Source organism: Silurus aristotelis (genome assembly GCF_946808225.1).
Source record: "Silurus aristotelis genome assembly, chromosome: 17".
Lineage (NCBI taxonomy): Eukaryota > Metazoa > Chordata > Actinopteri > Siluriformes > Siluridae > Silurus > Silurus aristotelis.
The window spans coordinates 6,201,342-6,224,708 of NC_139590.1; the positions used below are offsets into that span (position 1 = coordinate 6,201,342).

The 23,367-nt window shown below is 38.5% G+C and overlaps 2 protein-coding genes across 2 annotated transcripts; one reads left to right on the forward strand and one right to left on the reverse strand.

Moving 5' to 3' along the window:
- The first annotated feature begins 1,011 nt into the window (after window positions 1–1,011).
- Window positions 1,012–7,255, forward strand: rabep2 (rabaptin, RAB GTPase binding effector protein 2). Its single transcript, XM_083567390.1, has 13 exons — window positions 1,012–1,288; window positions 1,875–2,045; window positions 2,188–2,276; window positions 2,810–3,151; window positions 4,002–4,097; window positions 4,314–4,412; window positions 4,559–4,672; window positions 4,754–4,832; window positions 4,922–4,933; window positions 5,026–5,081; window positions 5,175–5,273; window positions 5,668–5,784; window positions 6,405–7,255. Exons 1-13 carry the CDS (start codon window positions 1,252–1,254, stop codon window positions 6,504–6,506), a joined length of 1,413 nt encoding a protein of 470 aa, XP_083423516.1. The 5' UTR covers window positions 1,012–1,251; the 3' UTR covers window positions 6,507–7,255.
- An 807-nt stretch (window positions 7,256–8,062) lies between these two features.
- Window positions 8,063–22,071, reverse strand: atp2a1 (ATPase sarcoplasmic/endoplasmic reticulum Ca2+ transporting 1). Its single transcript, XM_083567330.1, has 24 exons — window positions 21,924–22,071; window positions 21,650–21,787; window positions 21,080–21,097; window positions 20,439–20,521; window positions 18,833–18,937; window positions 18,184–18,322; window positions 17,426–17,506; window positions 17,228–17,313; window positions 16,764–17,061; window positions 16,059–16,225; window positions 13,006–13,094; window positions 12,815–12,917; window positions 12,510–12,641; window positions 12,172–12,297; window positions 11,867–12,085; window positions 11,518–11,629; window positions 11,117–11,340; window positions 10,665–10,885; window positions 10,353–10,555; window positions 10,154–10,239; window positions 9,779–9,912; window positions 9,106–9,223; window positions 8,912–9,029; window positions 8,063–8,281 (listed from the first exon to the last, which is right to left on the reverse strand). Exons 2-24 carry the CDS (start codon window positions 21,765–21,767, stop codon window positions 8,244–8,246), a joined length of 3,018 nt encoding a protein of 1,005 aa, XP_083423456.1. The 5' UTR covers window positions 21,768–21,787; window positions 21,924–22,071; the 3' UTR covers window positions 8,063–8,243.
- Window positions 22,072–23,367: the final 1,296 nt, after the last annotated feature.

The following is a 23,367-nucleotide window of genomic DNA, read 5'->3' on the forward strand; positions in this document are numbered from 1 at the left end:
GGTCTAACCAGAGTGCAATAGCAGCAAGTGCAGGATATACAGTGTTTACATGAGTTACATAAATTAAATAAAATTAAATAAAATGGTATTAAAGGACTATAAACAGTAATTTACAGATGTGTATGTACTATGTACATAATATACAGATGAATATATATAAAGGAATAGACTTGTTGGCAGCGCTCTTGGCATAGACTTCTACTTGGTTATTGAGGAAGAAAAACGCTGGTAGATAAACACATAGTGACTGCCCTTTTTTAAAATTATTGAGAATAATTAACATTTTGTGTATTTGACTTTTGACCATATTACACTGGGAAATTTTATCGCTTTAATTGCTTTCTTCTAGCTTGTCATACAAAGATTTTTTTTCTGTGTAGTATGGTGAAAAATCAAATATACAAAATATTAATTACTGAAATACTACCAATTACAGTATTCTTAAAAAAAGCTTTGAGAATCGATCCGAACACGGATAAGTTCACAGCAAGGTCAAACGAAATATGACTTCATCGGCTTTCACCTTGTTCGAAATATAATTTGAGGTGTACTTCAGGCAAACGAACAATGAGAAGAAATTGTTAGCAGTGCTGTTGGCGTAGATTTCTGCTTGGTTAGAGGAAAAACAAACTGCTGGCAGATCAACAAATGGCGATTGCCCTGTTTTGAACATGTCGAGTTTTGTAGATAAATGAATTGGGTTGCATAGTTTCTATGCTTTCTATTGGATTTGGTAGTATTTTAATAATGAACACTGTGTATATTAGATTTTTCACCATATTACACCAGGGATGTTTATAATGACAAACAGCAATAGTTCTCTGTGTGTACTTCATGCATGCACAAGGTTTGAATGACCCTGCAATGTTCAAGTTGTTAATATTTACACAGGTTAGATTAGTCTGTTGGCAAGAATTCAGCTTTTTTTTTTTTTTTATAAGATAAGCTGAGAAATAAAAAGTAGCTCTCTGACTGCGCAAAACCCAAACTTGCTTCCCTTCCTGATCTTCCTTGCCTGCTCTCGAACCTACAGGAAGGATGGTGACGTCACTTCCGCAGGGTTAAACCGGGGAAAGTTGTTTCCTGAAGCTTTTGCAGTCGTGGACGTTTTCTTCTCGTTTCATGTGTTTTTTTTCCCCCACAGCTGAACTCGTCAACACGGACTTTTAGTAGGCAGTCGAAGCACATGGCTGTAGACTTATAATAATGCTGAAACGAACAGGAAGTGTCGCGTTGAACGACTTTTAGAGCATGGAGGTGACGAGCAAGGAGGACAGCCAGTCTGCTGGTATGTAAACGCCAACTAGTAAACAAAGCGCTTATTGTTGAAAACAAAGTTGCTTTGTCGCCCTTCAGGCTAGTTTATAATTCATATTTAACGCTTTTTGTTTGTTTGGGGTGGATATTTGCTGCATAGCAAGGAGTTCAAGCTGTAAAGTTTTGTCCATTGGCAGTATTGCCCCTCTTTGACATGTGTCACATTGCACCTAGGAAGTCCATCTTAATAACAGACATTGTCGACCATATAACTAGGTTTAATGTGTTGTCTGGCATCTAGAGAAGCTTTTTTTCCCCCTCCTTGGATCAACAGGTGTCTTTAAGTTACGCCCCATCATTAACCAACAATCTGCTTCAATCCAATTATGGTAGTACTTTAAAACTGTATAGACCGAGCCAGAGACATTCTGCATCATTTTGTCGTCATTCGAACCCGTCATATCAGTCTTAATTATAAGGCACTGACCCTGAACTATACATCTCAAACCCATCAGCTTCGCATGCTCAAATAGTGCTCAAGAGGTTTGCTTTCGAAAAGGTGTAAGAAAGGATCTATCTATGACCTTGTCTTGTTTTCTTTTTTTTTTTCTTATCAGCATCGCCTGACGATGAAGTGAACGTTCAGCTCCAGCTGCTCGAGTGCCGGGCACAGTTGGAGCACTGGCAGGGAGTGGCGAAGATTTGTGAGCTGAGCAAACAGGAGGAGTTGCAGGATCTGCAGAGACAGTGTGACCAGGAGATACAATCACTCCATGAGGCGCTCAGAGGTGAGGAGCAGAAAAGAAAGTGAAAGGGACTTTTTTTTTTTTTTAGATTTCACAGTTTCACTATGGTTAGATCGATTCAAATAAGCACGAAAACAACTGCTTTTTTTCCACGCTGACTTGATTTCTCACTTCCTTTTTTCAGAAACAGCCTCTCAGTATGAAGCCAGAATATCTGCCCTTCAATCAGAGCGTGCTCAGTGGAGGAGAGCAGGGTTCAGCCCAGAAAACAGGGTGTGTGTTTTTAGGAGGCTTTTGCTTGTTTGTTTGTGTAAGCAATGTTTTTGACGTGAAGGCGAAATTCTTAAAAGTATGGTTCACACTTCACAGATGAAAGGTTAGAACCATTACATGTTAAAAATCTGATCCAACATTGAAGCTATACAGTGAAAAGTACTTCAATCTGCTTAGGATTTCTTTAATTTAATCCCAATTATGATGCGTATAAATTATTTACATGTAAAACTTCATTTCAATATGCCCATCACTCAAGAACTCATAAAGGGATTTTACAAAACTATTGTGTATTTAATTACAGGTGCATGTTGACCGTTTTCTGTTCTTTCCTCTGTACGTGCTGAAATTCATGTTGCATGCTTGTGATAAAATTCATGACATTAGTTGCAACAGACTGTTGCGATTCTTTAATGCAAAGCATGGTGTATCGTTTCTCTATTTGGTTCCTACGGTCAATTTTGCTTCTGTCAGCACTTTGTGAAACCCTACAGTATCTCTATTTTCTCTCCTCAAACCCTCTTTGATTGTAGGACAGCATAAAAAAAGGAAGGATAGAGAACACCTCTCCGCCTAGTGAGAGGCTGAAGAATGAGGGTGTGGCAGAAGACGTTGAGCCTCAGGATCTGCTGGCTGAACCCTCTGACAGCGAGAGCACTGGACTACATATGGAGGGATTCTACATGCAGCAGTGTGACACCTCCTCTCTGTCGTGCTTCTCTCTGGATACCCCGTTACTCTCCCGGCGCACTCCCCCTCAGGATGACACCGCTTCCCTGGTCTCAACAGGAACTCTGGTGCCTGAAGCTATCTACCTGCCCCCATCAGGACATCGGCTGATCACACACACAGAGTGGGAAGGACTCCAAACACAAGTCAGTATCGCAGTGTTAGTTGTTAGTAAACAATATATATTATAGGACTATATAATATATAGTGGACAACAATTTTATGGAACAGTATTTAGATATCAGCTACAGTCATTGTTATAAGCAGTTGTTGATTTTGATATTGTGCATAGGTTTAAAAGGAGGTGGTTTGACCAAGATCAGACTTTCATATAACAAGACAAGCTGTTTTTTTATTTATTTATTTAATTTTTTACATTATTAAAAAGAGAAGCTGAAGAGGGAATAGCTGTGTAGTAGCTGTTATAGTGTAAGTGGAAACAGGAACTAAATTGTTCTGTATCTTCTCTGCAACTATACATCGATTTAAAAAAGTATGATGCCATTCTTTTTTTGTTAATAAGTGCAATCACTGGTAAATTGATGTTTTATAAAGGAAATGAAACAACCACAGTGCATGCTACTTTGGAAAATTGGGTGTCAAATTTGATCTAATGCCTAGCCAGTTTTTTCAGGTCATCACCAGTCTGCTACTAGGTCAAGAGTGCTGTGGTTGTATTTCTCAACCGCCCGCCTACTCGGCAGCAAATACCAGGGTGTGCGGGGTTTTTTTTTCTCAGAATAAATTAGTTTATGTCCACAGGAATTGACATCCTTTTCTGTTTGATAAACCCCTATAACTGTGCACTTAATTTGCAGTAATAAGTCTATGAGAGACTGTTTTACACTGTTTAGTAAACGTTAGAAATAATCCTGACGTGTTATTTCGCACTTCTGTGGCCTCATTTCAGTATGCCACTTGTTGTTACTAATATCTGTGGTGTCGGGTAGATAATATAATGGTAATCGTTGCTCACTGTGTTACTATGAACATCAGGTGGTTGAACTTCAGAGAGAACTGACCCAGTTGAAAGAGCAGAAGGCAGAACTTGAGAAAGAGCTGGACACTCAGACGACAGAAACCCAGAAACAGGTAGTTGACTCTCCAGAGTAAAAGTTGTAGGAGGAATAACATGATACAGCCACATTTAAAAGCTGAATTCATTTAATTGTTTTATATATTGTTTCCTGTAACTGCTTATAATTTGCAAGTCTGCACACTTGGATATCGAGGGTAAAAATCTGATCTTTGTTCAAAATTCAAGGTCATACTTTGAATCAGTTGAGTGTGTTTGTGTGGGAAATACAGGCAGCAGTGCTCCAATCACAAGTGCAGACCTCTGAGACTCTTCTCCAGGAGCTGCAGAAATCCTTTAGCCAATCGCAGAGTGCTGTACAGAGCCGATTGGTGAGTAAAGCAAAACGCTCCTTTCAGATAAACTGGCAGTGTGGATTTACATTGTATGATTTGGAGATAATCTTATTCAGAGTGACTCGTAGCAATATGTTGTGTGTGTTTTTATTGCATGGTGAATCTGCTCTTCTCATCTGCAGAAAGAGCTGTCCTTGTCTCAGAGGAAAGTGTGTAATGAGCTGTCCAGGTTAAAAGGTGGAGAGACGGAAGATAACACAGCCGGAGATAATCACCCAGAGCTGTTTACTTTACAGGTGAGACGCTGCTTTTGTGTATCCTCAGCGTGTTTGTGTGTACGAGCGTAAGACGAATGTACTCATCCTGTGTCTGTGTAGGGAGCGCACACGGAAGAAAGGCTGCGTATTGAAATTGTGAACTTGAGAGAGCAGCTGGTGATGCGAACAGAAGAGAGCGGTTAGTATGTTTATTCGTTACTGATGCTCTTTGCAAGTTGAGTTCTTCAGTGCTTGTAATAACTTGTTGCTCTTTCTCTGTTCCTACAGAGGTCCTGGAGGGTGAGTTGAATTGTTCCTACACATTTGCAGTACAGTTTCACAAATATGTATGTATATATGTATATGTGTGTGTGTGTGTGTGTGTTCCTCAGTCAAACTCTCCAGCCTTAAGACAGAGACTGACCGCATCCAAAGTGAAAAAGAAAAGGTGCGTGTGAAGGAATTAAAAAGACGAAAACACCGTTCTCCAGATTATTGAAGAGATTTAGGTTCATCACGTGTGTGTCTTTGTATTATATAGTTGGAAAGAGAGCTGCAGGAATGTCTCACTGAGGTGCAAGGCCTCCGGGTGGCACTATCACATCTCCAGAGTGACAGCAAGGTCCAGAGCCGTGACAAGGTAATAGCAGTCGGCTTTGATGCGAGTGTTTGCATGGGAAATGTGTGTTTATATCGCCAGCAGCTCTCCACCAGCCTACTCTCTTTGAACATACACACCAATTCAGGATTGTTTCAAATCATGGAATAAAAGTTTAAAAGCGCGAAGTATATCTGAAATATTTGGTAAATTTTCCTAATGAAATGGTATTTTTTCCCCCCAAATGCTTCTTTTGGTCACCTTTTGGATACTTAAATTTATATTGAGTATATTTATATATACAGATAGCAGCCTTCCGCATTGACCAAAGTGTATTCTGTTTTACGTGTGTTACGGGAAATAAACCTCTTGCTGATGTTGATTCACTTAATGAAGCCTCTTGATTTGAATCTCTTTTTCTGTATCGCTCTCGTAGGCTGCGCTTCATGAACAGTATTTAGAGCTGCGCAGTCAGGTGATCAGTCTGCGCAGTCAGTTGGACACAAGCCAGGCTGTACAGAGAGACTTCGTACAGCTCTCACAGTCACTACAGGTACACGTCTAATTATTATTATTATTTTTTTTTTTTTTTCAAATGCAGGTTATTTTTTATATCTGTGCTACAGTTTGAAGCTGAGACTCGAACAATGCGATGAATCCTTTTCTTTTTTTTTTTTCTTTTACTTTGTTAACAGCAAACCATGGGCCAATTTAAAGCACTCCTATTCCAAGTTTATACTTTTAATGCAGTGGTGGAGAGTAACAAAGTAAATGTAATTCGTTACTGTACTTAAGTCGCTTTTTCGTGTATCTGTACTTTACTGAAGTATTTCCATTTGGGGAGACTTTTACTACATTTCAAAATCAAATATCTTACTTTCTACTCAACTGCATTTTTGCAAAATCTTTTGTTCCTTTTCATTCATAAGTGGATAACATCTTAACTGGTCAAACATGCAGCAAGCCACCAATCAGGGTAGAGCACCAGCTCTGTTTTTAACTCAAGTGCATGGTTTGTGTACTTCATCCACCACTGATTTAATGCGCATAAGGGATTAATCCAGCAAGGAGCACTTCTTGGATTGTCTGCCTATTGGCTGTTTAAACGAATAAATATTCTGTCTACGAAGGTTAGCATTTTTCCACATAAGCATAAAAGCTTTACCTTTTCAGGTAAAGATGGAGCAAATTCGTCAGGCTGAATCTCTGGACCAAGTCAAGCACATCCTTGGAGAACAACTTGAAGTAGAAAGTGACCAGCACAACAGTTCCTAACCCTAAACCCTGTCTCTGGACTAAAGCGAAATGGAGCGCTTTTTGTTAAGGCCATAGAAGTGAACCAGGATCAAGCTCAAGAATTTGTCAAATTAAGAGTGCAGCAAACTCTTACTAATTATTATTATTATTAACAACTGTGGTAAATTTAGAATACTGACATTTTTCAGTGGACATTCATCTTTCATCTCAACTAACTATCTGAAGCATTTTGCAGTGTAGGTTGCAAGCTCAGCGATTTAGAGCTAAAAGATGACCAAGGCAAGTCTTCGACAATGTGTCCTCTAACCCCAAAACCCATTTATAGTAGCTGTACAGTAAAGGGTGGTGGATGATGACTTGGCCAGTATACATGATCACTCCTGCTAAAGCTTACATAAACATAGTCGTTCATATATATTCTGTGTTTTGGTCACCAGCCAAATTATCAGAAACTTTTAAATCTGTGGAACTGAGGGAACTATTATATATTTTATATATGAACTTTTCTAGACTCTGACCCTGTGTAATCTTGTGACTCCATGTGAAAATAAATCAAACACTAGATTTAATCTGGGACCAAGACACCAGTCTTGGCGTTCTTTAACCACTCCTCTAGTCTCATGATAATATTTATCATGTCTGCCATTAACAGCTTTAGAAGTCATACAAATGTAAATTAACATCTGGATTCGCAGCAAGAGTTTTCTCTCGGGCTTTGTCTTCCACTTGGACATGTTTTATTAAAAAAAAAAAATGTTTGCCCAATCCTGGATTTGTCTTTATTGATCTTTCATGTTCTCGCGCCCTTAATTTCAGCGTGGGCATCAGGTATATACAGGATAATGAATGTTTGAAATATTCATTTAAGTAAATATTTGTGCACCCCTTTCTAAAAAAAAAAAAAAATAGGATTTTTGATTTGTTTACCCACCATTTGCATTTTCATCCAATAATTTTAATATTTTAAGTATTTCTTCCAGACATTTCTTTTAATTCTTCCAGATTGCTTGGCTTGTTTTTGCCCATTTTTCTTGACTTACACGTTGTTATGATACAATCGTGCCATATGACATTAATTGTCTTTTATTTAAGGTCATAATTATCTTTATTTTATGTCGTTACACATTTGCAGCATTAGCGGTCACCCTTGTCCTGAGTGACGTACAAAAGTGCTTTTTGCACGTTACTAATGAGATCATTGTGAAATATCTTGAATATATAAACTATGAGAATTTTTATTTGCCTCTAAAACCTTTGAGCTCAGCTGTAGATCCTGTGTTATACAATGTGAGCATTCAGATTTGAGCACAAAAATGACCTGCATTCAATTGACGCAATTTATATAAATATAGTTGGACACAAATGAACACTGGTAATCTTTATCACTTTTGTCCATGTATTAGCATTTAAGCACTTCAAAAGACAAGTGTATTTTTTAAATATATATCTTTATTAAGAAATATATTTGTATTTTTTAGTAATAGAATCCTTAAAATATTAGTTATCTAGTTATAATGTTAATTTATTTAAATACATAAACTTAGATCACATTCATATTCACAGAACATTGTGGGTTTTTATTTTTTTTTTATTTTTCTTCTTTTTTCTTTTTTCTTTTTGGTATTTTCAGATATGTTGACTTGTTCACTGTTTGTTGCTTGAATGTTTGTTGTAATCCCATTCATGGTGGTTTTTTTTTGTGCTCATTCTATAGCCAGTTCTTTCTCATTTCATATACTTGTCAGTTTGCATCTCTTAGTCCCATTTCTTAGCCACCAAGTTGTCATCTTTCTCTGGAGAGGCAAAACACACACATATGAGACACAGAGTGTAAAGGAGATCCAGCTCGGAGCCAGTGATCATTGCCATCAACTTCAGACAACCAAGTATTTATATAAGCACTGAGTTATTAAATTGCCTTTTATTTATTAGTATTTATTAACTCAAGCACATTCTCATATCCTTTTGTTTGTTGGATATGAATTGTCATTTCCAAAGTTCACATCAGCCAGACTATATGTTTGTCAAGTGACAATATTTGATGCGCTACTGCGAAAGAAATTCAACAGTAAAGCACACAACACTAAAACACATACTCGCATAGCAGTCTTTTTAACACAGAGGAACAAGGACAGATCTTAAGTTTAAGAAAAAGGACAGGGAGGATTGTGGGATACCTTGCTTTGTTGCAGGAATTGTTAAGGGAACAGGATTAGGATGGAATAAAATTGTGAAGGAAATGAGGGGAGAAGGAAAGGAAGGGAAGTGAGGTAGTTGAGGTGAGATGTTCAGGTAAGGGAAGAGGAATTGGTGCAATCGGTGCAATTTTGTGAAGGTAGGAAAGAAGCATCCTAGTTAAGAATGTTTAAAATCAGTTTTTAAAGATTCATGTTCACTGTAAAGGAGTGTACGTGTTGACTTACGTTCCAAGTAGGTGCGAGAGACATACTTGAGCACCTCGTCGATGAGGATAACGGGGATAGAGAGTTGTAGCACCACAATCCACTTCTCCAGATTCAGGTGAGTCAACTTGAAAATCATCTACAGTGAAGTCGAGGAAAAATATTAGTATTGTAGAAGTAAAAGATTTGGGAAATTAATGTCCAATGGGACTCACAGGCAGAGGATCAATATAGATGATCATAAAGTGCAAGGACATGGACAGGGACATGGCAGCCACCAGCCAGAGGTTGCTCCAGGGAGGCATTCGCACCAGAGACTGGTTCTCTGACAAGCTACACATACAAACAAAGGTTATGCCAGTACTGAAAAACCATCAAGATAGCAAGTTATTAAAAGCACAGGTTCTTAGGACCATCTAGCAATACACTTTAATGTTTTCCTGCTCGAACACTCCCATTTACAGTATGAATGCTAGAGAAACAGATTTTTTACACACTTTACCCACACTTGCTGTAATAGTTTTATTGTTAAGGTAAAAATAAATAAATAATCAAAATACAAAAATATTTGCATACAAAGAAAATTGAAACTATCAAAAAAGATTTTATCCATACCTAGGTCAAATTCAAGACCCATAGTATGGGTCATTTCAACTCATTGTCTTTTTAGATCTGTCTATCATTTGTATGATATGCCCACTCCTCTGAAACCTATATGTATATGAATATGTGCTTTATGGATGAAAACTCTTTGATTCTCTGATACTTTGAGTGGAATGATTTATCATCATATAATCATGTATCATGTAATATTTACCCCTCATTATTAGGACAATTAAGTAGCTTGGTGGCAGAAAAAAAAGCATCAAGAGGTGGTTTCTGTATGACCTGTTAAGGGCATTGCACATCTCGATGGTGACCAGAACAGACAGGGCCATAGTCATTGGGGGAGCGGACTCGAACACCTCACAGCGAATGTCGGCGAATTCCTCGTTCTCTTCGGTACACTGCATGAAGTGTGTCTGGGAAATACAGTGCTATCCAGTGAGTACTATTGAAGTTAATCACCCGATTCAAAACCCAGCTTAAATAAACGTTGTCAATCTTTTAAGATGTAAACATGTTTAGCTTTTGATATGCCGTTTAATGAGTTTATAATGTTGGAATAAAGTAAGCAACTCTTATTTGTTGTTAAGGGTTACTTATTTATTAGCAAACATAGTTTGAGCCTATGTGGTCTCTATTTAGGAGGACTGGACCCACCAGCTGGTAGAAGGTCACCATTGGGCCGTCCTCAGAGTAAAGAAACCACCATGTGGCAGCAGCCACAGTAGCAGCTCCAACATAACCTAAAGGAGAAGAACAAAAAATCACAGACACCCACAGATAAGTTAATAAAATATGTCATTCTTTTTATTCGATTATCTGTATGTATATATTATTGGTAACTGCTTTATTGTACCTCCAATGGCCAGGTATCTGAAGAAAAGCCATCCAGAAATGAGTGGTTCTTTGGGAGATCGGGGAGCCTTTCCCATGATATCCAGATCAGGAGGATTAAAACCCAGAGCAGTGGCAGGAAGACCGTCAGTGACCAGATTCACCCACAACAACTGAACAGGGATCAGGGCCTCAGGCAGACCAAGAGCAGCAGTCAGGAATATACTGGGGGGGAAGAAAGAGGAAAGAAATGATTCTAATAGTTCCAAGATGTGACAGTGAGGACAGTGGCAGAGCACAGGAACAGGTCAAAATTAGAAATGAGATTACTCACCAGACAACCTCTCCCACATTGGATGAGATGAGGTAGCGGATGAACTGCTTCATGTTGTTGTAAATGGCTCTGCCTTCCTCAACGGCAGACACAATAGAAGAGAAGTTGTCATCTGCCAGGACCATCTCCGAGGCTGACTTGGCAACAGCTGTGCCAGAGCCCATGGCAATACCAATCTCAGCCTTCTTCAAGGCAGGGGCATCATTCACACCATCACCAGTCTGTTAAAGGGCATTGAAATGTTAGTTTTCATCAATGTGGATTATTCCTGGAATAAAAAATCTCTCAAAACAATCAGAACAGGCAGTGGACATAGTCAGCAATCCACAGTCTATGAGGATTTATTGTTAGAACATGGTAATTAAAAGAAATCTATAAATTAATACATTGTAGGTGTAACCTAGGAAATGGGTATTGTTGAGAACGTCCTGGGAGTATTATAGTCTTCTTACCATGGCTGTAATCTCATCATAACTCTGCAGGAATTCCACAATCTTGCTCTTGTGGGAAGGCTCAACACGGGCATAGCAGCAAGCCTTGCGAACCGCCTCTCTCTGCTGTGCCAGGGGCAGGTCGTCAAACTCACGACCTGTGAAAGCACGCCCAGTGACATCTTCATCCTCTCCAAAGATGCCAATGCGACGGCAGATAGCCACAGCAGTGCCCTTGTTATCACCTGTGAGTGAGGGAAAAGATGTAATTATACAGAGCTGAGAAGGAAATGAGGACTTAAGAGAAACAGGACAACATGGTAAAGAGTGAGGGGTAGTGAAGGAAATCTGGTGCAAGCCCTAGTACAGATTAAAAAAAAAAAAAAGTCAGAAGATGATATGAAGGAAGTAATGCCTCTAACCAGTGATCATAATGACCCGAATGCCAGCAGCTCTGCACAACTGGATGGAGCCCATGACCTCCTTACGTGGAGGATCCAGCATGCCAACACAGCCCACAAAGGTGAGATCAGTCTTTGGAGCACAGAAAAAACATAAATAGGTTGGAGGAGAGTGGAACTTATTAGCCTCTAGAACTACAATTTTGAATAAAGGTACTCTCAAAGGTTTTTGGGTCAAGTTTCTGTAGAGTTTCTGTAGAGTTTCTCCTTAATGACTATAGTAAAAAGAAACACTTTGTAGGTGTCTTGTATTACATTTTACCCCTTTTGGGTAGAACTTGTACATCTTTCTATCCATTCATCTATTCACCTCATACTCAGCAAACTTGGTGGAATCCTCCAGTTTCATTTCCTCTTTCCTCAGAGGGGAGTCTCGAGTGGCCAAAGCCAGGCATCGTAGGGTGTCACGGCCAGTTCCCCATTCCTTAATCACAGCCATGATCTTTTCTTTCACAGGGCCAGACAGGGGTAAGCGGGTAGTTCCCACACGCACATACGCACATCTGTCAATCACACCCTCTGGAGCACCCTGCATGATGGTTTGTTCAATGGAGGTTCATTAATGCAAGTTTCTTTATAATTTGACTGTAAATGTCTGTTGAAAGGTACACTTACCTTGACAAACATCTTGTTGCTGAGAGACGCCTTTGAGGTCTTGGCGGGACAGCAGTAGACAGACATGGACTTCCTGTCACGGGAGAACTCTAGTGTGAACTCTTTCTTCATCAGCTGCTTAACTACCTGAACAAAATATACGCAGAGATAACTATGTTAGACCAAGTAGATCCCTTTTTGGATTATTTCTGAAGAAATCTTGCGTCCAACCAACCAAATAAAACTGTTGTAGATAATGAGGAATTTGGAAAACCGAGGCTTAGTGGATCATTTGGTATTTGGTTTAAGCCTTGAAGAGATGAACTTGTATAATAAAATTGTATTGTAATTGTACTTACAGCACAACAGGCATTGGCTCTCTCCACCTCGGACAGGCCACGGACCTCAGTGTTGAACACATTCATCTTTTCCACCAGGCAGCAGAGGGCGGTCTCAGTGGCTTCACCCACCTTCTCATAAATTCCTTTAGACTATCAGAGGGAAAGAATATATTTTTTGTAGTAATGTACTGTATATTTGTAAACAGATGATTTACTAAAATTAAGACAAAACATTACCAATAAAGACACTTTATAGTCCCTTTACCAAGGAAATTTAAAAAATGTATTTAGGAACATGAATGTGTGTGTGAGAAATTGCTGACCTCGTTGTAATCCAGAGAGGAGTCGTTACACAGGGCACAGATGGTAGCCAGCTCAACCAACCCATCATACTGGCCACAATTCACTGGAAGACCGTCTTTAGTTCTGTAAAAGTGAGTATATCTCCATATTCAGTATGTGTTTATAGATTTTCTTTTGCTAATAGCTGCTCAGTAAGCTGTTGTCTACTTACACTTCTCCTTCAGGAGTGTATTTTGAGCCAGAAATATCATATCGGTCAAGAGTCACACTGTCCCCTTCCACTTTATCAACAATGAACATCTAAAAAACATATTTTATAGTAACTCATTTGAAACTAGACACAACAAAACAGTATTATTGCAGTGTGTAAATGCAGTTCATCTGCAGAAGGCATATTAATCTGCAAAATATGATTGCAAATTTCTGCTCTGAACTAGTGGAGAGATTGGATAATTTCAGTGACTTGGTTCTTTGAAACTCTTTCATATATATATATATATATATATATATATATATATATATATATATATATATATATATATATATATATATATATATATATATATATATATATATATATGAACTACAGTGAGGAAAATAAGTATTTGAACACCCTGCTATTTTGCAAGTTCTCCCACTTAGAAATCATGGAGGGGTCTGAAATTTTCATCTTAGGTGCATGTCCACTGTGAGAGACATAATCTAAAAAAAAAAATCCAGAAATCACAATGTATGATTTTTTTAACTATTTATTTGTATGATACAGCTGCAAATAAGTATTTGAACACCTGAGAAAGTCAATGTTAATATTTGGTACAGTAGCCTTTGTTTGCAATTACAGAGGTAGTTTTTCACCAGGTTTGCACACACTGCAGGGGGGATTTTGGCCCACTCCTCCACACAGATCTTCTCTAGATCAGTCAGGTTTCTGGCCTGTCGCTGAGAAACACGGAGTTTGAGCTCCCTCCAAAGATTCTCTATTGAGTTTATGTCTGGAGACAGAGCCACTCCTTGGTTATCCTGGCTGTGTGCTTCGGGTCATTGCCATGTTGGAAGACCCAGCCTCGACCCATTTTCAATGCTCTAACTGAGGGAAGGAGGTTGTTTCCCAAAATCTAGCAATACATGGCCCCGGTCATCCTCTCCTTAATACAGTGCAGTCGCCCTGTCCCATGTGCAGAAAAACACCCCCAAAGCATGATGCTACCACCCCCATGCTTCACAGTAGGGATGGTGTTCTTGGGATGGTACTCATCATTCTTCTTCCTCCAAACACGTTTAGTGGAATTATGACCCAAAAGTTCTATTTTGGTCTCAGCTGACTACATGACTTTCTCCCATGACTCCTCTGGATCATCCAAATGGTCATTGGCAAACTTAAGACGTGCCTGGACATGTGCTGGTTTAAGCAGGGGAACCTTCCGTGCCATGCATGATTTCAAACCATGACGTCTTAGTGTATTACCAACAGTAACCTTGGAAACGGTGCTCCCAGCTCTTTTCAGGTCATTGACCAGCTCCTCTAGTGTAGTTCTGGGCTGATTTCTCACCGTCCTTAGGATCATTGAGACCCCACGAGGTGAGTTCTTGCATGGAGCCCCAGTCCGAGGGAGATTGACAGTCATGTTTAGCTTCTTCCATTTTCTAATGATTGCTCCAACAGTGGACCTTTTTTCACCAAGCTGCTTGGCAATTTCCCCGTAGCCCTTTCCAGCCTTGTGGAGGTGTAAAATTTTGTCTCTAGTGTCTTTGGACAGCTCTTTGGTCTTGGCCATGTTAGTAGTTGGATTCTTAAATGTAGTGGCGTCGGACATTTTAAAGGCAGACTAACAGGTCTTTGAGGGTCAGAATTCTAGCTGATAGACAGGTGTTCAAATACTTATTTGCAGCTGTATCATACAAATAAATAGTTAAAAAATCATATAATTGTGATTTCTGGATTTTTTAGATTATGTCTCTCACAGTGGACATGCAAATACGATGACAATTTCAGACCCCTCTATGATTTCTAAGTGGGAGAACTTGCAAAATAGCAGGGTGTTCAAATACTTATTTTCCTCACTGTATATATATATATATATATATATATATATATATATATATATATATATATATATATATATATATATATATATATATATATATAAACTAAACTGAATATTGTATATTGGAGTCATGTGACAAAAGAACGAACAACTCAGAGGACACATGAGATGAACTACACAATTATTTTTCCTGTACATAAGCTACAGAGATTTTCCGATGCTTTGCTCATTTACAGTACTGTGAGTCACATTAAAGACTCATCCAAAATGAATCGTTCATGAATGACCCATCACTATTTTGAACCTCATTCCATTTATCAGAATGTCTGTCTTTGCTAGATCTCTGTATAAAAGACTCGACACTCATGTTACTTTTTTAATCAGCATACAGTACAACTGGTGAACCTCAACTGAAATCCAATTAAACAGATATTTCTATAAATGCATCTAAAACAAATCTAAAACTTGGAGCACTTCATGTTGTTTGCCTGTCCCCTGCTGACACTGTGTAGCTAATTTTAATATAGTATGCAAACCAGTTGCTTTACCAAGTAACCAATAGCAACCAAACCACCAGGTGTACAGATGAAACTTCCAAAATGAACCATTTAACAGGACTAATGTTATGACCCAAGACACCAATCATTTCTTAAATCTATGCTTTATTCTACTTCTTGGTCATTGAAATGAGGAATGTTTTTTCCTAAAGGATATGCTATTAAATCTACCTGAACAGAGGCAAAAAAAATCCAAACAATAACACTGCATTTGTTGGTTCAATAAAAAGAAAAAAGAAAACTGTTACATGTAGGAAATAAAGGATTTGTTGCTTTGTCTGTGTAATTAGAGGTTATTTGAAAACCATGTATGTGTGAAAAGGAATCAATCCCAACTTACTCCACTCGAAAGCAACATTGAGATTAATTTATGAAAAGAAAATTTATTTCCTAAAGAGTTATTTGTTTTGTCCTTTAAGTACCTTATAACAAAGTGTTTCAAATACAACTCCTATGGTAAATATTAAACCTGTTATGCTTTATGCACTCTTGAATTGTCCAGTCTATCCCTGTGGAAAATAAACTACCTGAGCATACTCAATACTTTTTGCTTGTAAAAATACTGAACCTAATCATACTTAACTAATTAGGCCTCACTTTTCTAAACGTAATCATACCGGGCCTAACCTGTATGTGTGGTAGTGCTTATATCCATTACCCACCTTGGTCACACACATCTGATTGGTGGTCAGAGTGCCGGTCTTGTCAGAGCAGATGACTGAGGTGCAGCCCAGAGTCTCCACAGAGGGCAGAGAGCGAACTATGGCATTTTTTTTGGCCATACGGCGTGTGCCCAGAGCCAAGCATGTTGTAATCACAGCTGGAAGACCTACCAACACCCAGTCAGATAAGGTGTGCATTAATCAAGTGCACCAAACAAGACTACATGCAGCCTGATATGAAGCAGAGCTGCTGTTACCTCCTTGGCATCAATATTTTTCTTATAACAACACGTTCTAAGATGTATTATTTATTGTGGAACATGTGTGAAACTAGTTAGTTCTATTGTAGCAGCTGAAAATTTAGTTGTTTTCTCAGCAGCCAGTTTGTTACTGCAAAACCTAAAAGTGCAAACTCCATTGTCCTGAGTATCCCAACATGGAACCATATCAACAATGGCATCTTTTTTCTTTGTTAAATAACAGATTTTTTATTTGTTTTTTTATTAGGCTTCGGTTATGTGAATTATCTGGCCTACGAGTCCATGTAAATTAGCTAGTACTACAAAATATATATTAAAAAAACAATTATTAGAAAAAGTGCATTAATAAAAACTTGTGATTTGCAACTTTTGTTTCAGTTGCGACTGTCTGATTAATCAAATGTAAGAATTCTGTATATCTGTATAGTAGTCATTAGTTTCTCACCCTCAGGGATGGCAGCCACAGCCAGGGCCACAGCGATTTTGAAATAGTAAATTGCGCCGCGGATCCAGGAGCCACCATGCACAGGATCGTTGAAGTGACCAATGTTGATAAGCCACACAGCCACACAGATGAGCGAGATGACCTTGGAAAGCTGCTCTCCGAACTCATCCAGCTTCTGCTGCAGTGGGGTCCTCTCCTGCTCTGTGGCTGCCATCTGGTCACGGATTTTTCCAATCTCAGTGGCAATGCCGGTAGCCACAGCTACACCGATGGCTTTTCCTGAAGCGATGTTGGTGCCCTGTACAGGATGGACACAATTGGGTGAGTTAATATATAACTGATAATAGTGCTAGACTATAGAAAGGAGGTTCATGGATAGATAATGAAAGCTGTTTAAAATGGGCAATAATGGATGATGTAAGATATTAGAGTATAAAATGAATGGTAATGAAAGAGAGACTCACAGAGAAGAGCATGTTCTTCTTGTCCTGATTGACCGCTCTGGGGTCAGGTACAGCCTCTGTGTGCTTAATCACACTCACGGACTCACCTATGACACAGTAAGGGGTGTTTATTGGTGGTTAATAATCTTATTTCATTTTGTGTTTAAAACTATTTATAACCATTAAGGTTATTAATTGTATATGTCTAGAAGCCTGTACCTGTAAGAATTGATTGGTCAACACGCAGAGTTGTGGATTTGATTGAAGTGATTCTGATATCAGCAGGCACTTTATCACCAACTGCAGGATAGAGAACACACACATTACTATAAGTGCTGCTACTACTACAATAATAAAAATAATTATTATTTAAATAATAATAATACAATTAATAATAATCATCCTCAGAGGTTTTCACTCTTAAAATCATTCGAAGTGTATATAATGTTACACAAATTTAAAAGACAATTTTTTTTATTTTATTTTACAATTATTGGAGATTGACAAACAGGTTTAGCCGAAGTATGGCATCATGATCCTATAATAATCTCTAATGTTTACAAATTATGCATTTATGCAAATTATTATGGATATTTTTTGGTGAATAGTAAGACTGAGGTATAGACAGAGAAGGAGAACACTGAGTCTGCAAAACACAATAAACCAGCTGACTGCAGAGAGAAAGCAGTTATGAGGACTGAACAGGTGGGACAATAAAAAAAAGTTGGAGAGAAGGATAAAGGGGGGTGGGGGAGTGAGGGATTGAGGTGGGGGCAAGTGGAAGACAGGTGCTGAGCCATATTTATACACCAGTGTTTCTTTAACTGTGCTCTTGTTGAGATCTCCTGACCTTCTCTGATCCCTTTATTCCCCCCCTCTCACTTTCTTTTGTTTAAATTTAAAGGGAGGCCATAGTGGTATTTGTTATTTCCAGTGTGTGTGTGTGTGTGTGTGTGTGTGTGTGTGTGTGTGTGTACCTGACACTTCAACAATGTCTCCAGGGACGATTTCCCTGGCCTTGATCCTCTGCACACTCTTCCTGTCAGCTCGGTACACCTTGCCCATCTCTGGCTCATACTCTTTTAGAGCCTCAATGGCACTCTCAGCATTGCGCTCCTGAGGAAGTCAGTATTCCTGCAAAGTTAGTTTCTATTTTCCATTCCATTTCTTTACATCTTTTCTTCTTCCCCTGGCATGCATAGTTTACAGATGAACATTGTTGTGTACATATAGATGTTGCTGTAACCTGACCAGCCTTCTGTACTATGATGATAAGGCTATATTATTACAAGCTTTCAAGATCCAATGGATCTACTGAGATTAACCTTGGCCCCATTGTGTAAATCAATCTTCATGCAGAACATTATGAAATATGCCACGACTAAAGTTGCTATTGTTAATATTTTACAGTCCTACTGGTATTCCTGTGTTGATTTGGATGCACTGTATATTTGATCAACCTGTGGTCAAGTATTAACCTCCTGCCAAAGGTAAAATAATTTTGATTTAAAAAAGCAACTAATATTAATTAATTGGATGCATGTCTTTAAGTTTCTTTCACAGTCACCCTGCTAGGTCCTTTTACAGTCACACTACAAACATTGATTTGTGTATGTTGTCACTCACTTGCCACACACCAACCACAGCATTGGCAATAAGAATGAGCAGAATAACGAAAGGTTCAACAAAGGCAGTTACAGTTTCCTCACCCTCCTCAAACCAAGCCAGAACCTGAAATAGAGTAAGAAGAACTAATAACCTCATAATGGCAATAATAACATGTATATAATAAATATAATAAATGTGTTAGTGTCACCGTGTAACAGTATTATTTTCCCAGCCTAGTAAAACAACAAACAAGGGAAGACATTCGATCCCGAATGTTATTTAACAGTCATCATTCATATCTGTTTTATCATCTTGGCTCCCTCATCCTGCATTGGATAGTCCCTCCTAATTCCTGCCTGTCTTTCTATGTCTGTCTGTCTGTAATGGAGAGATGGTGTGAGAACAGCTGCCTCGGTCTATTGTGTCTTCCTTCTGAATCTCTCACACGCAGCACTTGCTTTATGGCACATTAACACCAGCTCTCTGACATACTTTCTCTCCTTTTCTCTCTTTTTTGCTTCTATCTCTGTCTCTCTACCAAGTAATCCTCGTATATTCCGTCCCTGACCTTTTCCCTGTCTCTCTCTCTCTCTCTCTCTCTCTCTCTCTCTCTCTCTCTCTCTCTCTCTCTCTCTCTCTCTCCTGTCTTTCTTTCTCCAGCCATTTAAAGCCACAATGATAGCTGTTGTGACATACAGAAGAATGAGTGTTGCCCCATGGTGACACTTAAAAATAAATTAGAGAGAATGAACTGATCACCCCAATTGGTGACCATTTCGCAGCACCACAACTGTGATTTATAGTATATTGTACAGTATAGTAGTATTTATGTAGTTTTTCAGCAATTAAACTACTACCAGATTTATGACAACATCATTACAGTGCATCATAAGGGATCATACTAGAAATGATTCTTGGATATACCCTATAAACAAATTACGAAATGCATTGAAATGTATCAACGCTGGCAAGCGATCGAATGTTAAATTCATGTTAGCTTACTTTGAATAGTTTCCCAGCTCTCCTTTCTACTCTAGAAGTTGACAAAAATACCTATAGACTTTTATAAAGACAATAAAAAAAATGTTGTTTGTCTCTAACTATTTTTAAAAGCTTTACAAGCAAAAATATAATTTCAAATTCTAAAATTCTCAGATCTGTTAAAAATAGTAGGTGGCACGTGTGGAACTATATCCCTGTGAAGTCCAACACTTCTGCCATACATAACACCTCTGAATTTGCAGTTTACCCACAATACATTGCTCAGGGCTAAAGGGTGAAGAGGTCACTTTTTGATGGACAAGGGAGGCTTGGGCATGCAAGAAATGTGTCCCTGCCATTTAGAACAGTGTTAACTATGCCTATCTGTGTCTCAGTATGAAGTTCTGCTTCCTTTTAAGTGCACTACACACCCACATTTGGCACCTCACTTGCAACAATAGACCCTTTCTTTGCAACCAGTAAAGGATGGGTAAAGGTAGTTTGTATTCTATTTAAGGGGGAAAAACAAGAGGGGGGTGTGGGGGTCAGGACTATAGGCTCTGACATATTCAGATACAGCCCACTCAATCACATCATTGTTATATTCTTAATATTCTTAATAAATTATTTAGATTTTACTTACAAATGAGATGCAGGCAGCTAACAGCAGGATCCTGACCAACAAATCCTCAAACTGCTCCAGCACTAATTCCCAGATTGATTTACCTGAGAGAAAGTAAGAAAATATAAATGCAATGTTTGTATTTGTGAATGCTGGAGTGGTTGAGTGTGTAAAACCTTAGATGATTCCAGTTCTGGTAGTGTACCTTGTAGCATGCTTATTTTCTGTATTTATTATATTTTGCAGTACCATATTTTGCTGATTGATTCTGATTGGTCAGATGGTATCAATTATGTTTTTGTAACAAAGACTCTGACAGTAGTACCTTTGTACTTATAGGGTTAGGGTTAATAGGGTAATTTAATAGCACCATATAAAATTCTACTACTACTACTAATAATAATGCATAATTTGTATAGTAACAGCTCATTCATAAGATTTGGAAATATATATACAAAGTAATAATAGGACCTGGGTTGTTTTGCAGGTGTTCCGCACTACTAACCATAACTTCATATAACAATAATTATATTCCTATGACAGCATGACGTGTCATGTTTTATTCATTCCTCGGTTTATATATCAGCAAATAACTTGCTTGTGAGAGCGAGCAGAGAAAACACATGCAAAAACCGGAAAGAGAGAGCGGAAAAAAGATTCACCTTCCTCAGCAGGCAGCTCTGTGATTGGTCAGTTCAGTCCAGGAGGCAGGATAAAGGATATAATGCAAAATAAGGATATTAATATGTACATTATAGTCATATTCATTGTTGAATAATTACAAAAACATTTTAATCATCTTAATATGATACACACACACAAAAAAAAACATCAGCAATTAATTTGACCTCCAGACATCAAGGCCTAACGACTACATCATAAAATAAATACAAGATAAAGTCAATAATAGCATGCAAACAGATGTTCCAATATATATACTTAAAGCATACACTTTCGAATTATTTTGGCGTTATTCAATATTTGCTGTTCTATTTCTCTTTTGCCCACCTGACCTACAAGACCGAGAGGTCAACTTTTTTTTTTTTTTTTTTTTTTTTACTTCAAAGTATCTAAATACTTTGTTCTTCTTTTTCGGTACTTTTCAGTAACTCTTAGTCAACCTGGCTACATATACTCTTTCTCCTCATATAAACATATTGTTTGTTAGTCCATCCATTCATCCATCCATCCAATTCATCCACCCATTCATCTATGCGTTCATGTTCTCTCACCATTATAGCCAAACTTGGCCAGGTTCCTCTTGACCAGGTCAGGTGATAGGCCTGTGCTCTCATTGACACCAAAGTAGGACAGGCATGTGGCCGGCTCCTGAATATGAGCATTCTCCATCCTTTCAGCTCAAGGGGAGGCTTCACCAAAAAAAAAAAAAACAACAACCAAAGGTCAGATCCCAAAGTCTCAGAGCTCAGAAAAGTTCACCATGAAGTAGAAAAAAAATTGTCTAATTCCGTTTGAGGACAGAGAGTTTAAAAATGTTTTACCCACCAACACTTTCTAAACGTGTGGAAGTTGGGACAAAATCAACAGCCCCAGTCGTTCTTTCTCTCCCCCTATCTCTCTCGCCTCCTCTCCTCCCTGGACTGACAGAAAGTGCTAACCTTTGATCATTTTCATACGGTTTTATAAAGACACCCCAAAGCCTCTTGCCTAGAGGCGCACCCTTGCAAGACCCCCTATTGGCTGAGGTGGCACGTATTTGGAAAAGGGGCAGGGTCTCTGATGGAGAGAGGTGGCAAGAGTAATTTGGCAGCAACTGTGGGCCTGAGTGTATTTGTGTGTATTTGTGTGTGTGTGTGTGTGTATGTGTGTGTGAGGGGGTTAGCCTTGAAGCAGGGGTCTGAAAATGATGTCTGTTTTTGGAACATACATGGTCAGTATAGGATGGAAGGCATGGAGTCAGGGATTGTGGTATTGAGTGGTGAGGGATAGGGGGCATAGTGAGTGATGGCTCAAGTGTCTTATTGGTCTTACAGGGGCAGAAAGAGGTCACCCCAGCTTACCATCAGGGAGCTTGAATGTAATAACTGTAACTCCTGGGTGATAGAAAGAGAGATAGCTGAGAATAAGTAAGGACATTCTGTTCAGGGGATTAACGGTTCAAATGACAAGGCATGGAAAAATTTGTGCACATCCGTATGTGAGTGTGTGAAAGTGAGAAGCATTAAGAGTTCTCATCAGGATTTCAAAAACAATATGACATAAAATACATGTGTAAAAAGAGGTTAAGGTAGAGAGAGAAGCATGAAAGTCTGAGTGCACTATCCAGTCAGTGTGAAGCTACAGGATAACTGCATCCACATATCTCCTATCAAAGGATGAATTCAATCACCCATATGTGTTTTTATTAAATATTAACTATTATGGGTTTTGTCTATAATGTTACAAAAAATTGAAGACATAAACTAGGACTTAATGTGAACCCGTCATGAGTATCTCAGGAGTCTTTTATAAATTAATGGACCTTTTTATATAGCATCTCAAGATGGTTCACAGGAATTCTTGACAAATGCAAATGATTAAAATGTATTAAAGAAAAATGCATGATGAGAAACTATCAAGGGGGGAAACACTATGGATGTGAAATTCTTTCTTTCTTTCTTTCTTTCTTTTTTTCTTTCTTTCTTTCTTTCTTTCTTTCTTTCTTTCAGACATGTTCAGCTGCTGTACTGTACTTTAACCTTTGACCTTAACACAGCCTGATCTGTCAACGTGTACCTCACAGAGGTTCAATGACATTTAACTCAATATCCCCCAAGATCAACTTACAGACTCACAACACACATACATACACACATTGATCAATGATAATGCGCTCCTACACACTCCATAGAAGCCACTTGCTGCTTCACACGCTCCTACACCGCACACGTGCAATGATCTCCGAGCAGACTTTCCTCAAGACAGTCTTAATTCTTAAATCTTGTATTTG

What these genes read in the sequence shown, in the direction of transcription:
- rabep2 (XM_083567390.1), top strand. Translation starts at nt 1,252, where the DNA reads ATGGAGGTGACGAGCAAGGAGGACAGCCAGTCTGCTG. An exon ending in GGAGGACAGCCAGTCTGCTG is followed by an intron (nt 1,289 to 1,874) that starts GTATGTAAACGC and finishes TTTTCTTATCAG; the next exon opens with CATCGCCTGACGATGAAGTG. An exon ending in GGTTCAGCCCAGAAAACAGG is followed by an intron (nt 2,277 to 2,809) that starts GTGTGTGTTTTT and finishes CTTTGATTGTAG; the next exon opens with GACAGCATAAAAAAAGGAAG.
- atp2a1 (XM_083567330.1), bottom strand. Translation starts at nt 21,767, where the DNA reads ATGGAGAATGCTCATATTCAGGAGCCGGCCACATGCCTGTCCTACTTT. An exon ending in TACACTCCTGAAGGAGAAGT is followed by an intron (nt 12,918 to 13,005) that starts GTAAGTAGACAA and finishes TCACTTTTACAG; the next exon opens with AACTAAAGACGGTCTTCCAG. An exon ending in GCAACAAGATGTTTGTCAAG is followed by an intron (nt 12,086 to 12,171) that starts GTAAGTGTACCT and finishes ACCATCATGCAG; the next exon opens with GGTGCTCCAGAGGGTGTGAT.